Source organism: Salvelinus sp. IW2-2015, linkage group LG22 (genome assembly GCF_002910315.2).
Source record: "Salvelinus sp. IW2-2015 linkage group LG22, ASM291031v2, whole genome shotgun sequence".
Classification (NCBI taxonomy): Eukaryota; Metazoa; Chordata; class Actinopteri; order Salmoniformes; family Salmonidae; genus Salvelinus; species Salvelinus sp. IW2-2015.
Genome location: NC_036862.1, coordinates 12374556 through 12393766, shown reverse-complemented (window position 1 = coordinate 12393766; position 19211 = coordinate 12374556). Strand labels below are relative to the sequence as shown.

The window sequence follows — 19211 nt, the reverse complement described above, 5'->3', positions numbered from 1 at the left end:
GAGTGGCTGGCTGGCTGGCTGGCATGCAGGCCAAAGTGGTAGATGGACATTCAGTAGAATATTGTAATGATTTCCCTGTGAGGAGGGGATGTGGCATAATCCTGAAGCACATGTGAGGACAGAGCAGAGCCCCCTGGATCCTGTTTTCGTGTGTCTGGAATCTGCTCCCCCCTCTCTCTCTGGTCAAAGAGGGTGTGGGGGCTCTCACCACAGTGTGCATTGTGCCTGGTCATCACAACAGATTCTGCGCAAATTTGGGCAGAGAGGAGGGAATGGAGCCTGGCTCCTGCCACACCCGGCCTTCCTCCTCTCCTCCATGGCCACAGCACTGTGAGAGCTGGTACTGTTTCCATGTGAACAGAGCACTGAAGAGACATTGACGTGTGTAAGCATTAGCACTCTGTTTCACACATCCTCATTGGCAGCAACATGCAGGTGTCTCTGCCAGAACAGGGAATTGGCATAGGTAATTTAGACTGGAGCTTGGTTTATTTATTGATCTTTACTAACAGCACTGACTGAGTGGGATTTAAGCAGGAAAATCTCCTCTTTACTATAAAAGCTATTCAACAGGACCACCGTCCCAGTGTAAGGAGGGACTCAAAAAAGGGAGAAAAAGCAAAAGAATGGTAATTGTCTGTTGACAGATTGGATGTATTCAATCATTCATACTAGGAGCCGTGTATAGGGTGGGGTTGTAGCTCTCGCTAGTGCAAGGCTGCATGCCGGTCGCCTGTGGAGGAGAGAGGGGGAGGGAGAAAAGGGGGATAGGTTCATCACAGAGCGAGAAGGAGGGGGTGTCAGCATGAAGAGAGGGAGGGGAAGGAGGGTTTTTAAAGGGTGGGCTTGTAGTCATTGTTAGCCAGCAAGTCAGAGAGAGGCGCGAGCAGGCAGACAGTGAGTGTGTGTGCAAATTGTGATGAGTAAAAGCATTAGGCGACTCAGCTGTTGATACAGCCAGTGAGCGTGTGCAAGAGCGTGAGAGCGAGGGAGTGAGAGAGAAGTGTAAGGCAAAAAGGAAAGAAGGGAAAAGAGAGAAAGGATATTACAAGTATGCTGTGCTGCATAAGAAGAACAAAACCGGTAACGGCTTTCTTTACAGATTCTCTCATTCATATCTGGCAGTTTCAAAATGTGTCTAAATTGTTCAACGTTTGGACTAACTACTTCAGTAACTGAATTGAGGATACGCTTATCTCATTGTCTTGTCTTCTTGGCTCGCTGGGACTTCAGTGATGTCTCAGATGAAAAACGGACACGCCTTGTTAATGTAATTATGTCTGAATGAGTGTAGTAGCCACAATGCTTCCAGACCTCATACTGTAATAGCAGTAAGATAAGCCTGTAACATGATGCTGAGGACTTTTATACTATTATCGATCCACTACTTTAAACACTGAAAGATGTATTGATAGACACTTGATGCACCTGTTTGCTGCCTTCTGTGATTGCCTTGACTTCTTTGTACTGTATTCAGGGGACACATGAAGACTGGGGATACTTCCTCCAATGAGCACAATACTGTCTTAATTACCTTAAGGCTGCTCTTAATTGATGCACTACTAAAAAATCCTATTTGGGTGTTATCTCTAAGAATCAAGAGGATAGAGAGGCATGTTTGTAGAGGAAAAAGGGTGGGGTAAGGCTCCACTGACTAAGACTCAACTCCTCTGGCCACGGTGTCTCCAGGGATTTCAATAGGAAATTAGGACTTTAAAGGGATTAGCATGGTTCGGGGGTTAAAAGTGTATATTGTCAATTAGGTCTACACATGTTTATGGGTGCATAGTTGTGAAAAAACAGATGAATACATAGCGGAGAATACTTTCTCAGAAAAGGAAGGTGTTGTGAATCTACGGGTGGGTCTTGGAGTTGTACAGTATGAGATAGTACCTTGATGTAAGTAGCTAGCAGAAGGTATTTTTTGTTAGCACAGAGCTATCTATCTGCAGAAGCTGCCTAGAGTGATCAGAATTGTATTGGCTTCATAAAGCACTGGAATCCATCAACACCTGATTCCTGCTTAAATGTCAGCATGTATGAGTCATTTTAGCTCAGCCAGGCTGCACATTGCACTGAAGTGGGTGAGGCATCCCTCTCTCTCTCACGCAGCTTTAATACTGCATTAAACCCTATCTCCACACAATGCTGTTATCTGAATCCTAACCTACTCTCACCACAGGGAAAACCGCCTCCCATGCAGCATCCAGCCCTTAGACTCTGCTTTCTGCTTTTGAGGACTGGCTAATGAATGAATGAAGTCTCTGGATTTAGACAGCATATAAATGGTGCAACAAGAGAGATTGCTCTCAGCTTGCTGTTAAAAGCACAGAGAGCTACACACCCATACAGCAGTAGCAGCAACCAGGTTTTTCAACAGAGCCACTGTCAGACCAGCCGTGATTGTGGAGCCTTTGTTCAAACGAGAGAGAGCAGCCTATTTAATTAAATTAGGGTGGCTATTATGGCTGAATATTATCTGGTTGCGAACATCATTCTTGGGGCCATCGAAACATGTACAACACCGCTCATTAATTCACCGTCCTGGGAATAAGGCGTGTGTCGGAGAGGCATGGGGCTGTGCGGGTAGGTGAATGTATTCTCCTCCACCTGAACCCCCCCCCCTCTCCCGCAAGAGGAGGGAGAGGAGAGGAGACAGCTGGATGAAAGGGTGTGGTGCTGTGTGAGTGGGTAGTAGCAGCTCAGGGAGAATGGGGGAGATTCAGTTGCATTCCCATCCACTAGAAAACCAGACATATTTCTATCAAGATGAGATTTATTCAAGGGTATACATTTACTAGACATATTGCGACAGACACCATATATTTCTTGGCAGACTTCTTTTTTACCCTCTCCCTGTCTGGTTTCAGTGGTCGTGTGTAAGTTACACTGTGAGAGCCAAGCTATCGTTTTATTACACACACTGATTCAATTCAAACACACATACAGATCATTAGTGTTTGGTTTACTGAGATAAGGGCTGTGTTTGCGTCAGCACGCTGCATTCCCCTATGTAGAGGAGTCTGTTTGAGCGAGTAAGAATTAAAAGAGGATACAAATACCGGCTGTGTGCGTTTGTGCAAGCAGCAGTCTCATTTCCCTCCTGTGACAAAGTCCCTAATGGTTTCCAAACTGAGACAGCGGTCTGACGTGGGGGATGGTGGCTGGCTACCGTTGAAAGATCCATCCATAAAACCACTCTGTGGGGTGTGGTTCACACAGTGTTGCCCACCCAAGGACAGTGGCTGGGTCCCGAGATGTACAGTTGTCTTTCAGAGACTGTAGCCTGGCTTTTACTGGTGGTGTATCACCTACAGGCAATCAGCTATCTAAAAGGGCAAATGCAACTAGTGTTCCTGAGAGACCGTTTTGAGATATGCTCATTTGATGAGTGGAAAGATCCTGCACTGAGTGACATTAAGGAATCAGATTGTTGTTTGAATACAGTTGTCTGAAGCTGTCTCAGGAGTCTAGGTGTCAATTGACATGCCGATGCTTTTTAACATCGATTGATTATTCAATTATTTTTAGATCTTCAATGATTGAGGTTTAAAAGGGATATACTGTAGCTTTGTAGCAAAATACCATTGGAACTGTCGATATAGAACTCTCCCCAGACATCTGATTGGAAGACCAGATTAAATCAGTTTGATATGGCTCTCAAAATGATGTTCTATATTGCTGTAGGTACATTGGTTAACGTCAGACATTAACATGCAAATATATTGCTTTGGACATTCTACCATTCATATGTCTGGGAAGCCACCTTATAACATGGCTAGTAGACTATACAAATTCATTGTTTGGTGGGTTGAACAGACAATATAAATAGGTTGATTGTGGTAAAATGGTTGTAAAATCAGTGTAATGAGTTCTATTCTCTTATTTGAAAAATTATAGCTGGTCTCAATACATTTATCTGAACGAACAAACAAAAAACCCACCTGTAATCCCCAAATGGACAATGAAATATTTCCCCTTAATGCAAAAAATGACGTAATTTCTCATATTCCCAAAACAGTTTACAATTGAAGTTTAGCAGGTGCTCTTATCCAGAGCGACGTACATTAGTGAGTGCATACACTTTCCATACTGGTCCTCTGTGGGAATTGAACCCACAACCCTGGTGCACCATGCTCTACCAAATGAGCCACATGGGACCCACATTTTTGGGGGGCATCTTAGATTGTCCTGCGAATTCAACATGTTCGCCATTTTTAGGAGATGCTCTTATCCAGAGCAACTAGGGTCAAGTGGCTTGTTCAAGGGCACATCGACAGATTGTTAACCGCCCTTCTCAATCGCCATAAGTCATTCTATTTGAGCAAGTGCTTAGACCAAAATTTGGCAATTGTGAGCACCTATGAGATCATGCATATTAAAGATACCATTACGGCTGTGAGGGTGTGCCAGACACGCTATATTCACCTCCTACTCTAACAGTCTATCAAATCTCACTGTTCCATTAGCACATCACTAAATTATTCCAAACTAATACATAGTCATGGCTTTAAAAACATTATATATTTATTGGCAGCAGGTGATTAAGACATCTTTCTCCTCCTAAAGGTGCCGCACGCACCTGCGCACACACACGCACACACGCACGCACACACACACACACACACACACACACACACACACACACACACACACACACACACACACACACACACACACACACACACACACTGACCCTGAACAAACGCCCTGACCGTTGGAACAGCCAGCTCCTTCTTGCTACCCTGATTTATGGTTTCCTATTGGCTGCTTCCCCAAGGGGTCAGGTGTAATGTCAATCATAGCCTAAACCAGTAGTTTTCACCCTTTTTTGGTTACCATACCACCAACTGAATTTTGCTTTGCCCAGAGTACACCTGAAGTACCCACTCATGTGCATTTTAACAGTAAGCCTATTGTCTCATGAGTCTTCTCAAGTACCCTCTGTGGAAAGGCCAAGTACGACCACGGGTCCTACTTGGGAACCACTGGTCAAAAACAGCAGACAGGGCACTGAGTGATGAGTTACATGTAGCACTCTGGTTGTCAAGGTAACGTTTGATCATTCGGGGGGAGGATGGCTGTGCATCTTGACGAGGTAGCAACCAAAGATGGACCCACAAAGCAGCTTTCAGGGATCTAGTAATTAAACAATGCTGTACACCATTTCTGATGTTATTATAACTATGTTATTGATGATAGTAATGATAGTAACCGATTACAGTATCTAAAAACAAAGCAAAACAAATACTAATTGGAAATGAGATTAATCATCAAGACGTAACTGCTCCACATGCATCACTCTTTGGCTTATTATGCAATGAGACCAAAAATGTAGCGTATTTGTAACAAGAAGCAAGAATCCCTCGTGAAAGACAAAGCATGTTACACTCTTAGCTACATCATAGACTTAGAATCACAGTCTCTATGATTTGGTTTAGTCCACACTGCCTGTTACGTTTCCTTTACATTGGTTCACTCTATTATTTTCAGATTAACATAGTTTGTCTGTGTGAGATACATGCATAATTCAAATCAGTACAATCTGTTTATTTATTTATTCATTTTTAATGCACTGATAATTTTTTGCTTTGTCAATTTCAACATCCTTGTTTATTTTTCCTTATTTTCACTTCATTTCTTTTTCATTAGATTTATAAGAATCATAACACAGCCCTCTATTTGATGGACCACTCCAACTATGGATCCAGATATCAAAGGTAACATCTTGGCGCCCTGTACAGGCTTCAACACCTATCCCACTCCTATTCCTCATCTGTTCCTCAATTCTGCTCCAACCACGGCCACCGACTTCTAACAACCCAAACCTGAACAACCGTGCTCAGATCCACATCCCACTCTCACCGCCTGCTCAGACTGTACCTTCTTCTGCCTTGAACAATCCACCTTTTAGGAATTTCCCTTGATTCCGCTTATAATCTAGTATCTATTGTGGGTGGTGGGGTATGTTGGTGGGATGTGTTATTGGAGATGCCTTTTGGAAGTGTTCTTATTCAGAACCATTGGGATTGGATGTGAATGACATCCAATGGCGTTCACCAAGGTGGAATGCTATCTGTTCATCTGCCACAATAAGAGACGCTATTGGTTGGATGTTGATCCAAAAGGGCTTCATATAATAGTTACTGTCACTCACTATTTGGCAGGCCCGTTGAGTATGGGCCTCTGATACCACTTCATTGGAGACCTTTCACATTTAGCCATTTAGCTGGAACAGCTTTCTAAGAGCTTAGTAGGTCACCAAAAGGGTGTTTGTTTGAAGCGGCAATTGAAATTCTTGTTGGTTAGATAACAATAATATTGCTTCATTTTAGGGCAGACACAAAATGTCAATAGTAAGCCCTTGGTGTTTTGTTGTCCTCTAATATGCTCATGACTTCTTGACATCCTGTCTCTTTCCCAAGGTTGAGAAGAATGAAGAGGCTGACCAGGAAATCAAGCAGGATGAGAAGAAACCAGAGGACAAAGCCCACAAGGCGGCCACCAAAATCCAGGCCAGCTTCCGTGGACACATACTCCGGAAAAAAATGAAAGATGGAGAGGAGGATGAGGAGGCCAGTCCAGCTGTCCCAGAGGAGGAGGCGAAGGAGGCGGCAGACGGAGAAGAGGAGAAGGAGGACGTCCCCACTGCGGCTGAGCAGGCTGCCGAGGAAAAAGCCACCCCTGGGATTAAAGAGGAGGAGACGAGCCAAGCCAAAAGCCCCATCTCAGAAAAGCCAGCAAACTCTCCTGCCCCGGTCGCCACCTCTCCCGTAGCCGCAGCAGCAGCTTCTCCCACCGCGGCGCCTTCAGAGCCTTCCAAAGAGGACGCCAAGGCGGAGCCCGGRGACACCAAGGAGAAGCCCAAAGAGGTGGACAGCAATGAGGTTCCGGTTTCTGCCCAAAACCCCTCCACTGATTGTGCTGAAAAGAGCGTGGAGGGTGGTGCTGTCCAGGAGGAGTCCAAACAAGCCGACGTGCCTGCTGCTACTGTCAGTGAGACGGCTGATCAGGAGGAGCCTCACCAAACACAAGACAAAAAAGGTAGGCCTTATTGTAACCCAGCCTCTGAGATGCCCATCCATGTAGATGAACTTAGAAATAGGCTACAAACACAACACAAACCACAATAGCTCGTATAATACATTTATTATTAAGAATAAAATGATCTGTGAGCCAAATTTACAAAATTACATCATGTCAAGCTGTTACTCATAATCTCTTTACAGGATCTTTGATTGGTTCTAAGTATGAGAGAACAGGGCAAAGGCTCAGTAGGTTATCTTGTTCCAGTCCTTGAACTCCCAGACTGTATGATGTAGCCTACCTAATGGAATATGTGCAGAATCCTCTACAGGAGGATCAGTGTCTTTGTCCTAAGTGGCACCCTATTCCCTACATAGTGCACTACCCTATGCGCCCTGGTTAAAAGTAGTGCATTTTACAGGGTACAAGGTGCCATTTGGGACAGAAGCTTAGACAGGACTGGGATAAACTAGGTCATAGGGACTGCACTGTCTGCAGGTTGTCATAGTTACACATACTTGGCTACTGGTGTAGACCCGGGATACCTGGCCATGGTTTTCAGACTTACCGAATGATAAATTACTCAAAGTGGTCAATTAAGACGGAAACCAGCAGACCGTGAAGACATGCATGACCTGGAATGGCTAACCATCATATGAAGCACTAGTTTAGGTCATATATTTAGGTCATAAAGTCCAATGTAAAGGATATAGTACAAATGGAATTGAGTATTTTAGTGGAGTTCAGGTGGTCCTTCGAGCTTCAGCAAACAAAGAAAAGGAGGGGTGCTCAACAATAATGACAAAAACGACATATTTTAATATTCAATATGTAGCAGTGGAGGTGTTTATATTATCTGTCCGGTATATTCAGGGTCTATACACAATGAAACACAAGACAGTGTTGTTGGAAGACCTTTCACAGAAATATTATTGATGGAGACTTTTATGAGTTAATGAATGACTGAAATCAACTTTATTGATCCCCAGAGAGAGAAATCGGGATAAATAATAAATTAGCTCATCTTCTAGGATGGGTTGAAATGTCAATATTTTCCTCAGTGATTGCATGGTTACCACTCCCTTACCTGGAACCTGCCCATTGATTGCCCGTAGAATACCAAGTGCTGTGTGAGTCATCTATCATGAGTCACATTCACGCACGTCTAGCGCCATCTCTGATTCCCACTGGATGACTAGCGAAGATGATGTCATGCTGATGATTAAAGTCAATGCAGTCATGATGACATCATTACCTCCAGGAAATTAGGAAAATAGCTTTGATAGGAAAGAACATCTACATGTTCAACTCGTAGGGAAAATAAGCCTTAACCCTGTGAGACCCAATATTGTAAAAATAAATGTCCTAAATTGCATCCTGTACAGGTCCTAAACAAAACAATTATGCCAAACTACAAAGTGCATCTCCTTAGACCCAGATGTACTGTATCTCTTAGAAGTATTTGTTGTGTGTTGGTATGATTATTGTGGCATCAGTAGCCTCTGAAACATTAGAAAACTGTCCACTCGTCTGAGACCACACTGGTCCCATACACAAGCAAATGCTGTAGGCCATCCATGCAAGTACATGACTTGAAATATTTTTCCTGTCTTCTCTAAGATGTAGAGATTATGTAGTAAAAAACATATRAAGAAAAAACGTTTTGAGCTAGAGGTAGTTTTGTAAGTGCTGCAAAAATGCAACATTAGGCTTGAAGGATTGTCAAAGTGAGACATTGTTTCCCTTCCAAATTCTGCAAGTAATATGGACAACTAAATATTTCAAGAGTAACTTTGATGTACCTTCGACACATCAAAAGAAGAAAAATGAATATACATTAAAAGAATACTGACATTTTATGGTAAAGAAGTAAGATAGAAAATAAAATAACCCAAAAAGGACAACCAAATATCTTATCCATACATAGAAAAAAAAACACAAATTGTTTATTCTGTTTTTGATAGCAAAATACAAACATTTGAATTGGTCAAGTCGATCAATTTGCCTATTTCAGACAAAATATGACTTAATTTCAAATGTATGTACCATTAGACAATATTTCCATCACATGTAAATGTTTTTGATCCATTTTGATGTGATTTTCATGTAATTTCTGTTTTCTTACCACACATTTTTGCAACATTTTCTATATTTAAGTATTTAAGTATTTCTGAAGGGTAAAACAATCTGATTTGGATCTATGGTTAGGTCTCACAGGGTTAAAAATCTGATTTGGATCTATGCTTAGGTCTCACAGGGTAAAAAAATCTGACTTTATAGTACAATTGCAATTAAATAGTACAATTGTAAAAAATCGTAGACATTGGTGTAAATGTAGACCAGCTGTACCAAAAACAGAGTAGATTTCTGTAGATTTAGTCTTGGACTTGAGAATCCCATCTAGCAGGTTCTGAGAGGAATGAACTGTTGCTACTCTCTCTCTTTCTCTCCCCCCTTCTCTTCCTGTCCCTTCCCTCTTCTTCCTTCCTTCCTTCCTTCCTCCTTCCTCTTCTCCCTTCCTCCTTCCTTCCTTCCTTCCTTCCTTCCTTCCTTCCTTCCTTCCTTCCTTCCTTCCTTCCTTCCTTCCTTCCTTCCTTCCTTCCTTTCCTTCCTTCCTTCCTTCCTTCCTTCCTTCCTTCCTTCCTTCCTTCCTTCCTTCCTTCCTCCCTCCTTATTTCTTCTTTCAGATGGTGCCGAAGAATCCCAACCAGCTGAGGCTCCAGCAGAGGCAGACCAGGAGGAGTCCAAGGAGGACCAAGCGAAAGTTTAACATAGAGAAAAAAATACTATGATTACAAATGAATTTAAAGGGTGACTCTTCTCCTTCTGAATGTGAAGACAGTCCATTTTTATTTGTTTGTCATTTTTTGTGTGGCAATGATTTTCTTATGTTGAGAGTTTCCAACATGCGTTTTTTGGTTCAAGCTATAAGTGGTATGATTTGGGTATGTTCTGTATCTTACATTATTGATTCGATGGTTGGACGTATCCACATTTTGAACTGAGTTTCAAAACCCTACAAAGCAGGACAGGACATTTTCATATTCTGCTTGAGTTGATCAAGCTTGGTTTACGTTCTTTGAGTAACAGGTCCTTCTCCTTCCGCACTTATAAAACTAACAAGTCTGACATGATTTTCACGACTTTACGGAGAACAATGAGTACTATGACATGTTGTTGGCCCCACAACTAAAATCCCCCCTTCCAAATTACATGATTAGCATGAACCATCTTACAACTTGCATGGGAACTCTTCCACTAAGAGGAACTTTTCGCAGTCACAATACAAAAAAAAAAAGTGGCTTCTTTTTGATGTCCTTGGTGTTGTTATGACAGTTTGATATGAATTGGAATTACTCTTGCACTGATGTTAAAAAGAAAATCAAACAAACAAAACGAAAAAACTTTTCCTATGTTCCAGTGAGTGCAATGTCCAGTTTGAATCTGAGGAGTTCAATTGTGAGAAAAAAAAACAATGGTTTCAATGTCTGTTTTCAAAATAAAGCAATGTGCCAATTACCATCATAAGTTGTGGAATATATTTCACCTGCCAAACAAAATATTTGCTAATGAAGCCACTTTCACATAAAGACTGAATTGGAGTATAATAGTAGTATTATTAATGAGATCTGGAGACATCTAGTGGAGCGTAGTGACACCTGCAGCTTAGGGCTTGGTGCTCGATTCAAATTCGTATTGCTCAGCACTATAGCGCGATTGAAATGTAAAGGTCATTTCTGATTGAGTCGACCAATGCAGCGTTTACTGTGAATGCAGTCCGCTAACTCTGGAACAATGGCTTTCCATTTCTGTTGTGCTGTATGGCAGCTCTTCAGCACTACATATTGAATTGAATTCCTGCCATGAAATGATACCCAGCTATTAGCTTATTAGTAGCAAATGCTATACTCTTGGGTCTCAATTCAATCTGAGGTTCAGCGCTATAGCGCACTTGAAATGTAAAGGTTATTTCTGATTAGAGCCGACATATGGAGTGTTTAAAGTGAATGTAGTCTCCGCTAACGCAGGAACATTGCCTTTAAATATCAATCGAACTACAACGCAGATCTTCAGCACTACGGATTGAATCGAGCCCAATTGACCTGACAGTAAAAACATACAGGTCACTTTTAATTTATTTTTTAATTTATTTTTTAAACATAGATAGGTTATAGATACACCCATTCTTCCATACTCCCAGTATTTGGCACCAAAACTTCCAGTTGGTCAGGTCTGTGTTGGAGGATCAGCAAGTGTTTCATAATCACCAGAAAGATTTCTCATGAAGGATTAACTGGTAACCTACATGTGTTGTCCAAGGTTGGCGTCAATTCCACAAATTCAATTCTAATTAAATTCTCTCCCCCTGTAAATTCCCACTTAGTTTCATTCAAATTCTAMGTCAGTCTTTGAATTCAGAGATAATTAAATTCCTCTGAATTCCAATGTTAGGTAAATTCCACAAATTCCAATTCAAATCCCGATATAATCAGMCTGATTATATCACTGTTCAGGCAGCCTACCTATGCTGGAATACAGGTTTGGAATGATTAAAAACAAATCTTACAGTTAATTTCTTATACTATGTGCAATGTAAAAAAAAATACCATTAACTGGTAAATATACAAACAATGGAATTCTAATTCAATTCCAAAACTTGAAGATTTTTCAAATTAGAATTTAATTCAACATAAATTCTCCACTTCATGAGTGAATTCAAGAATTGAATTGGATTTTCAAATTCAATTGGAATTGACCCCAACCTAGCACTACATTTTAAAAGCTACCGTAATTACCCCAACCCCTTCCTGAGTCATCTGATGCCAGAGCATGTCTTTTCCTTGAGTCTTTATCTCAATGGGGCCTACTGGTTTAAAGGTTAGATAAAAACGCTACAAGGCTCATAGCAAATTAATTGGAACCATTTCAGGAGTTCATCGGTGTCCATAGCAATGGCCCTTTCCTTCTATAAAGCCTATCATTTCAGTCAGACAATGCAAATGACTGTACCTACTGGCAAGAGTTCTCCTTCCAGGGATCACACTGTTCAGATAGATTTGTCAGTGTCAATTTCCAATGTCCAGATTAACTGGCTAGAAAGTGTCATAGAAACCCATCTCCTTTTCCAAAACAGATTATAGTTTGTCAAGCACAACAGAAATATATAGTATAGGACACAAATCTCCCAATGAGAATGAACAATAATACATATATTATTTTATTTGCATGTTACATGGTGATGAACACAATTGTACCAGGAAGATACTGTGTTTCAAGCGTTCTCCAAAAAGATTACTCATTGACATCTCAATCCACATTCAAATACAGAACACTGAGTTCAAACAACTTTATTTTGCGTCAAAACATTTTCTTGTATACCTTTTACATACCATTTTTAGAAATCAATCGCAATAACGTTACCATTAATCAAAGCAAATAGAAAAAACAGAGACATTGCTGTGTAATGATTGTATAATTGTCTAGGAATTCCATTCTTGTGACAAAGGGAAGTACAAATGTGACATTCCTCTGTGTCCTACAGTGGAGTATTATCAACAAAGTGAACTTAGGGATAGCCAACTTAAATATATTCAAAAATAAATGTATATACAGGTGAGATAAACCATAAGATGGTGGGTTACACATGTAACCATAGCTTGGTGGGATGGATAAACATGTGGCCAATGTAAATGACTGGTAATTCATGCCGCATGTATCTCTTTCAATGGCTTAAAACAAGCCAAAGTAACTCAACAGTGTGTGCAGACACACAAGCCAATTTTATACAGCGATGGGATGCAACGTTTATTATTAGAAAGAATCTAGGTAGACATGTCAGTCCCCTTCAGTTCCCCAGGTATCAGTCATAAGGGATCAGGGGCTGTATTCATAGGCAGGGTACAGCGCAGTCAGGTGAGAGCCCTCCTCTTGGGAAAGACTTCAGCTAAACATCTGACGACTCACTGGCTGAGGAGTCTGTCAATCACTGCAAGACCGCCCACTGCTTTCCCCCAGTGCTTTAGCTTTGACAGGTAGACATATACAGTACTGTACTATAGTCCACATGCCTTCCCATTCAGACATGTAAAAACACTTCCCATTAAATTATAATACATACCTCTTTATTGGAGTGTTAATAAACTATCGTCCAGAGGCAGGATGTACAGTAGGCCTAGCGTTCATTGTTTTATGGGTAATTGAAAATACAGAGATGACACACAGATAGATTTTCAGTATAGCACTAAGGCTAACATACAGCAAGTCTGTTTTCTAACAAAGAACTCAGACTGCTTAGATGGACAACTACCTTCCAGTCATGGTTCCAAAGCAGTAGGAATACAGTGGAGGTTTTTTAATGATGATGAGATTTCAGAGAGCATTACTTACATTACAGGTTGSTTTTGTGAACACACTGACTTGACAGATAGCGGTAGACAATGTTATCATGAGACCGGTCTGTTTTGTTGGCCTCAGTTGTTCATCAATTCATTTTGGCATTCAGCTCATGGTCACTCTCCATGAGCTTTCATTTTAGAAACCAAACACATCTATGTACCCAACTCAAAGAAAAACTAAAACAATGTTGTAATTGGAAAGGTACAATAAATGCACAAACTTGACCTTATTAAACCCGTTTAAAAACATTGTTCTCTAGTGGTTTTACTTGTATGGTGCAAAGCGCTGCTGCCATGGAATACTTCAAGTTAATTATCAATAAATGACGGACTTATTTAGAAATATGGATATATTAAATGTGTCTTTATATATAAGGACATTGGATTCAAGTATATACACCATTAACGGAAATTATTGAAAATAAATCCATAAATTATGAATTTCCATATGTCATTATGAAAACACACATACAGAAAAGAAAAGCACATCATTCATGTCATACATTTCTATCCAAATTCCAGCAGTATAACTGTGGTAGCTCAAAATTTATTGGAGAAAGTCGACAACATAAAATCTAATATGGCAGGCCATTTCTGAAGCTAAATACAGTTTGCCATAGAGAAACTGAACAGCATATAATTGGTTTGTAATCATACAAGCAACATGTACTGTAACAATAATTACTATTTTTCTTGTTACAGTGGTGAAACAAGTTATTTTTTATCATATAGACACTTAAAAAAAAAAATTATATACAGTAACGCATCAATATTACGCATGTTTTGTTTGATGAAGGTCATGAAAGTAAGTCTTCCTTTTCGACATAAAGATTATTACACATTTGCACTGATGCAAACCATGCTAGTCCACAGTTATTGTGCATCTCCTTTGATGCGTCCAAAAATCAGCCAGTTATGGGTTATGATCCCTTTACTATTGAAATTAAGTATACCAAATATAACATTGCATGTTCTACTGTTTTTCTGTAATGTTGACTGGAGTATGTTGGCTTTGACATAATGCGTATTATAAACACTTTCAAATCTATTGTTTTGTATTTTTTAAATGTCAATTTTTTGACATATATTGGCGTATTATTGTTTGATGATGCACTGGTTACAATGACCTTTTAGTCTAACAATACAGTACAATTCCATTAGGAAAGTAACAGTAGCTTGAATGTCTCAGTGCTTCTCATAGATATCCATGATTGTTGTACTTGACCTGAAATCCCTGCCATTTGGGAGTTTAGACTTACGTATTCATGGGGACAAAATACAATGAACCACACCCAATCCCCCCCAACTGAAACATGAGTAACGACAGCGGAAAAGCAAGACTTCAGCATCTTCAAATGGTAATAACTGTTTCTTTTTTTTAAAACACTGTTTGTTCCATTTTCTCCATTTCATATTTTTTTGTTACTAAAACTTATTAATAAGCCCATTCTATCTTCTTATTATCTAGTTTGGTGCGTCGAAGCACGTCAGGATTTTTGTTACGTTATGCAAACAGTCTCAATGTAATAACCGGGTAGGTAATAACAATGGTAGGTTGGTGGTGTTATTAACACTTGAAGAGAAGGCAGGTGATGGAGGCCAGGAGGAGCCACAGTGACTGGGATAGGCAGGCGGAGCCGTTGATGTCTCGACCCGTCCCAGGTCCTGGAGGGAGAGGGAGAGAAAGATTCAGAGGAAGAGAAGTTCAAGACTAACATATTCGTTTTGTTGATGTTTCATTCAATATATGTCACTTCTATGTGATGTAATAATGTGTAAATGTATACATTGCTATGCCTGTCTGAGTCCCTGTCTGAGTAGCGGTACTGCTGCTATGACTCTACAATAATTAATTTGTGTGCAGTGAGTGACATCTGGTGGTCAGACCATGTATTACAGCCTTTTCTAGTCCCACATCTAAATGGAATGGGCCTAGAATTTGTAACATTGTCTAATGTGTCTAATTTCAGAGACATTTAATTAAGAGATTTTGGGGGACTGCATATTATTCCAAAGTCACTTACTATAGAGGAAGAGACTAGCATTTTGGATCCCGAGTTTGTTGGTTGCAACACAAGTGTAGTTTCCATAGTCCTCTTCTGTAACGTTGGAGATCATCAGGACAGTTGTGGTCCCTACGATCTGGATGCTGATTCCCTGGGCGTTGGATAGCCTGGACAAGACGGCACATCACGTTAGGCATTATAACACAATATGCATAAGACTCAGGACATCTGATTAGTCTGCCACTTTTGTCTTTAGAATAGAATACAGTACTAGTCAGCTCGTTTCAAAAGAAAAGTGAATGTGAAATTCAATATTCACACAGTTCCTCTCCTACATTTACATATAAATAATGAATTATGATAACATTGGTTTGCCTTATCATAGAGTCTATTGACACTGAGTACACACAACATGACATAGACTGACCAGGTGAATCCAGGTGAAAGCTATGATCCCTTATTGATGTCACTTGTTAAATCCACTTCAATCAGTGTAGATGAAGGGGAGAAGACAGGTTTAAGAGGATGAATGGGCAAGACAAAAGATTTAAGTGCCTTTGAACTGGATATGGTAGTAGGTGCCAGGCACACCGGTTTGTGTCCAGAACTGCAACGCTGCTGGGTTTTTCACGCTCAAGTTTCCCGTGTATATCAAGAATGGTCCACCACCCAAAGGACTTCCAGCCAACTTGACACAATTGTGGGAAATATTGGAGTCAACATGGGCCAGTATCCCTGTGGAACGCTTTTAACACCTTGTAGTGTTCATGCCCCAACGAATTGAGGCTGTTCAGAGAGCAAAAGGGCAACTCAATATTAGGAAGATGTTCCTAATGTTTGGTATACTCCGTGTATAATACATTGTAGAGACACACTTAAGGTAACGTATGAAGGGCTTCAAACTAATCCAACATCTAATGTGCTAGGATAGCTGAGACTGACTTAAGGAGGCAGTGGGTTTGGTTTTGTGCTGACACACGGTAGTATAACACATTTGCATAAAAAGTAAAGCGAGTGCACATCATGAGACAGCATAATCTGGTGGCGGGGAAGCAGAAAGTTGAAAAAGTGCTGAGATCCTCCTAGTGGGACACATTGGGTGGAGTATGGAGGGACTACAGAACGTTAGTGGGACACATTGGGTGGAGTATGGAGGGACTACAGCACTGTTAGTTAGGCACACATTGGGTGGAGTATGGAGGGACTACAGAACTTTAGTAGGACACATTGGGTGGAGTATGGAGGGACTACAGAACTTTAGTAGGACACATTGGGTGGAGTATGGAGGGACTACAGAACTTTAGTAGGACACATTGGGTGGAGTATGGAGGGACTACAGAACGTTAGTGGGACACATTGGGTGGAGTATGGAGGGACTACAGAACGTTAGTGGACACATTGTGGTAGTATGGAGGGACTACAGAACGTTAGTGGACACATTGGGTGGAGTATGGAGGGACTACACAACTTTAGTAGGACACATTGGGTGGAGTATGGAGGGACTACAGAACTTTAGTAGGACACATTGGGTGGAGTATGGAGGGACTACAGAACTTTAGTAGACACATTGGGTGGAGTATGGAGGGACTACAGAACGTTAGTGGGACACATTGGGTGGAGTATGGAGGGACTACAGAACGTTAGTAGGACACATTGGGTGGAGTATGGAGGGACTACAGAACTTTAGTAGGACACATTGGGTGGAGTATGGAGGGACTACACAAACTTTAGTATGGAGGACTACACAACTTTAGTAGGACACATTGGGTGGAGTATGGAGGGACTACAGAACGTTAGTAGGACACATTGGGTGGAGTATGGAGGGACTACACAACTTTAGTAGGACACATTGGGTGGAGTATGGAGGGACTACAGAACTTTAGTGGGATCGTTGACACCACCAGTGATGATAAGGCCAATGAAGACATGTGGCTCATGTCATGGAAAATGGCATTAAACCAAAATATCAAACCTGGGCCAGGTGACTCCCTAGACACTAAAGGCACTATGGGATTTCAGAACACATGCATGCTGTTAGATGATTGGGTGTGGTTCTAGCAGCACAGCATGGTATGGTTCCTAAAGACAGAAAGTTAGTTGAGGCAAAAACAAAAGGAGGGAGGGTAGGTGGTTGTTTGGGGTGGATGGGTGGGCATATAATGCAAACGTCTAGCAATCCAAAGGTTGCGTGTTCGAAGCTCATCACGGACAACTTCAGCATCTTAGCAACTTTGCAATTACTTACTACTTTTTTAGCTACTTTGCAAATACATAGCATGTTAACTAACCCTAACCTAACTCCTAACTTTAAACCCTAAGCCTAACACCTAGCTTAGCTAACGTTAGCCACCTAGCCAACGTTAGCCACAACAAATTGGAATTCGTAACATATCATACTGAATGGAGGAAGACAGAGTTACATGTACAAGGTTGAGCAGTAGGGAATACAACATTTCCTGGTCTGGTCATAAGCAATTGTGTGAAGTCTGAAGCATCCAGTGAATGGATCCAAATAATACCAAGTTCATTGCACCATCATCTTCCACTGGCAGATGGCAGCACATGTCTTTAAAATGACATATTAACTTTAAGAAGTCACAGCCATTCTTTAACAGAAGGACAGCTTTGATTCCAGTATTGAAATGGGGCAAAGGGTACAGAGACGGGGACTGGTTTGAACGGGAATGTGTCAAACAATCAGGCAGACACATCTCACTCCTCGACTCTCCAGTTTGCATGTGGGTGCATCTAAAGTAGGCTATTACAGGAAARGGTGAGTGACAGAAGTAGGATGTCTACAGGCTGTTGATAAAGGAAATCAACAAGACATGTCGAGCTTTGTAGGTGGCAGGGAAAATAAAAACATTTCTCAAGTGGTTGTGACAGCAACTCATGTCGATGGGGAGAAACAAAAACGCTGTCCCATATTCAACACTGGTGGAATATCAGGCTCTGAACAGCACAGGAGCCTGAACAAGAACCAACCTACMGTAACTAGCCTGGTTAAACCCGACTGAACTCTACGCTCACCATCGTTTCAGTTCACAATGAGTGAGTGCAGTGTTCAGTCAGTGTTAACCAGGCTATACTGTACTACCCCCCTCTTCCCCTAAGACTTTCACGCAGCATAGTTCAGGGCAGGTGCCAAGACGCGGGATGTAATCAGAAACTAGAGACTAATAGAGGACCGGGAGGTTCCAGATCAAAGGACCAAGCCGCAGCAACAGTAACGAGCCTCAGAATCCCCAGTAGAAGATTAGGAGGAGCGGGTCAGTCTTGGGAAATGCTAATTGCTACACTATCAATAAGCACTACAGGATTCCTATACATCAGATGCCACTGGGAGATGGTGTGGAGATTTCAGTGGTAAAGTAGTTCAAATGTAACAGCAGTCGTGGGCAGTCATGACAAGGTCAGTGCTGGTAAGGTTAAAGGAAATTACAGGAAACAAGTTGGGGAACAAGCCTCTTGCAATGTGGAAGTAAATATGCTTGATATGGTACATTAAGTTCATGGTTAAAGACAAGACATAAAATCAGCTGGCCGAGCATGATTTGATATGATGGTATTGTATTACATTAAGCAAGTTGTTGAAGGAGATAAAGTAATAACACTGTACATCATGCAGATGTAAGGAAGGGAACTTAAAGGGATATCAGAGTTTCAATTCAAAGTGTGGCAGATGTTTTCTGACCTCAAAGGTAGTCTAATGTCGACACGAGTCCACATCCCATGCCATTGGCTGTGTAGATCCAGCTATATTACTCAACCCTAAATGAAAAGA

At 41.2% G+C, this 19211-nt stretch overlaps 2 protein-coding genes across 3 annotated transcripts in view; one reads left to right on the top strand and one right to left on the bottom strand.

Annotated features, from left to right (window-relative positions):
- The first annotated feature begins 845 nt into the window (after positions 1-845).
- LOC111982833 (neuromodulin-like) lies at positions 846-10548 on the top strand. Its single transcript, XM_024014456.3, has 3 exons — positions 846-1083; positions 6426-7044; positions 9714-10548. The coding sequence occupies exons 1-3, from the start codon at positions 1054-1056 to the stop codon at positions 9794-9796; spliced, it is 732 nt and encodes a 243-aa protein (XP_023870224.1). The 5' UTR covers positions 846-1053; the 3' UTR covers positions 9797-10548.
- A 1810-nt stretch (positions 10549-12358) lies between these two features.
- The window catches only part of LOC111982832 (limbic system associated membrane protein), a 470163-nt gene continuing 463310 nt past the window's right edge, over positions 12359-19211 (bottom strand). For both annotated transcript variants that reach the window (XM_024014453.2, XM_024014452.2), the window contains 2 exons: positions 15446-15594; positions 12359-15086 (listed from right to left, as the gene is read on the bottom strand). In XM_024014453.2, the coding sequence (XP_023870221.1) occupies positions 14989-15086; positions 15446-15594 (247 nt within the window). In that variant the 3' untranslated portion in view covers positions 12359-14988. The remainder of the gene's footprint in view (positions 15087-15445; positions 15595-19211) is intronic.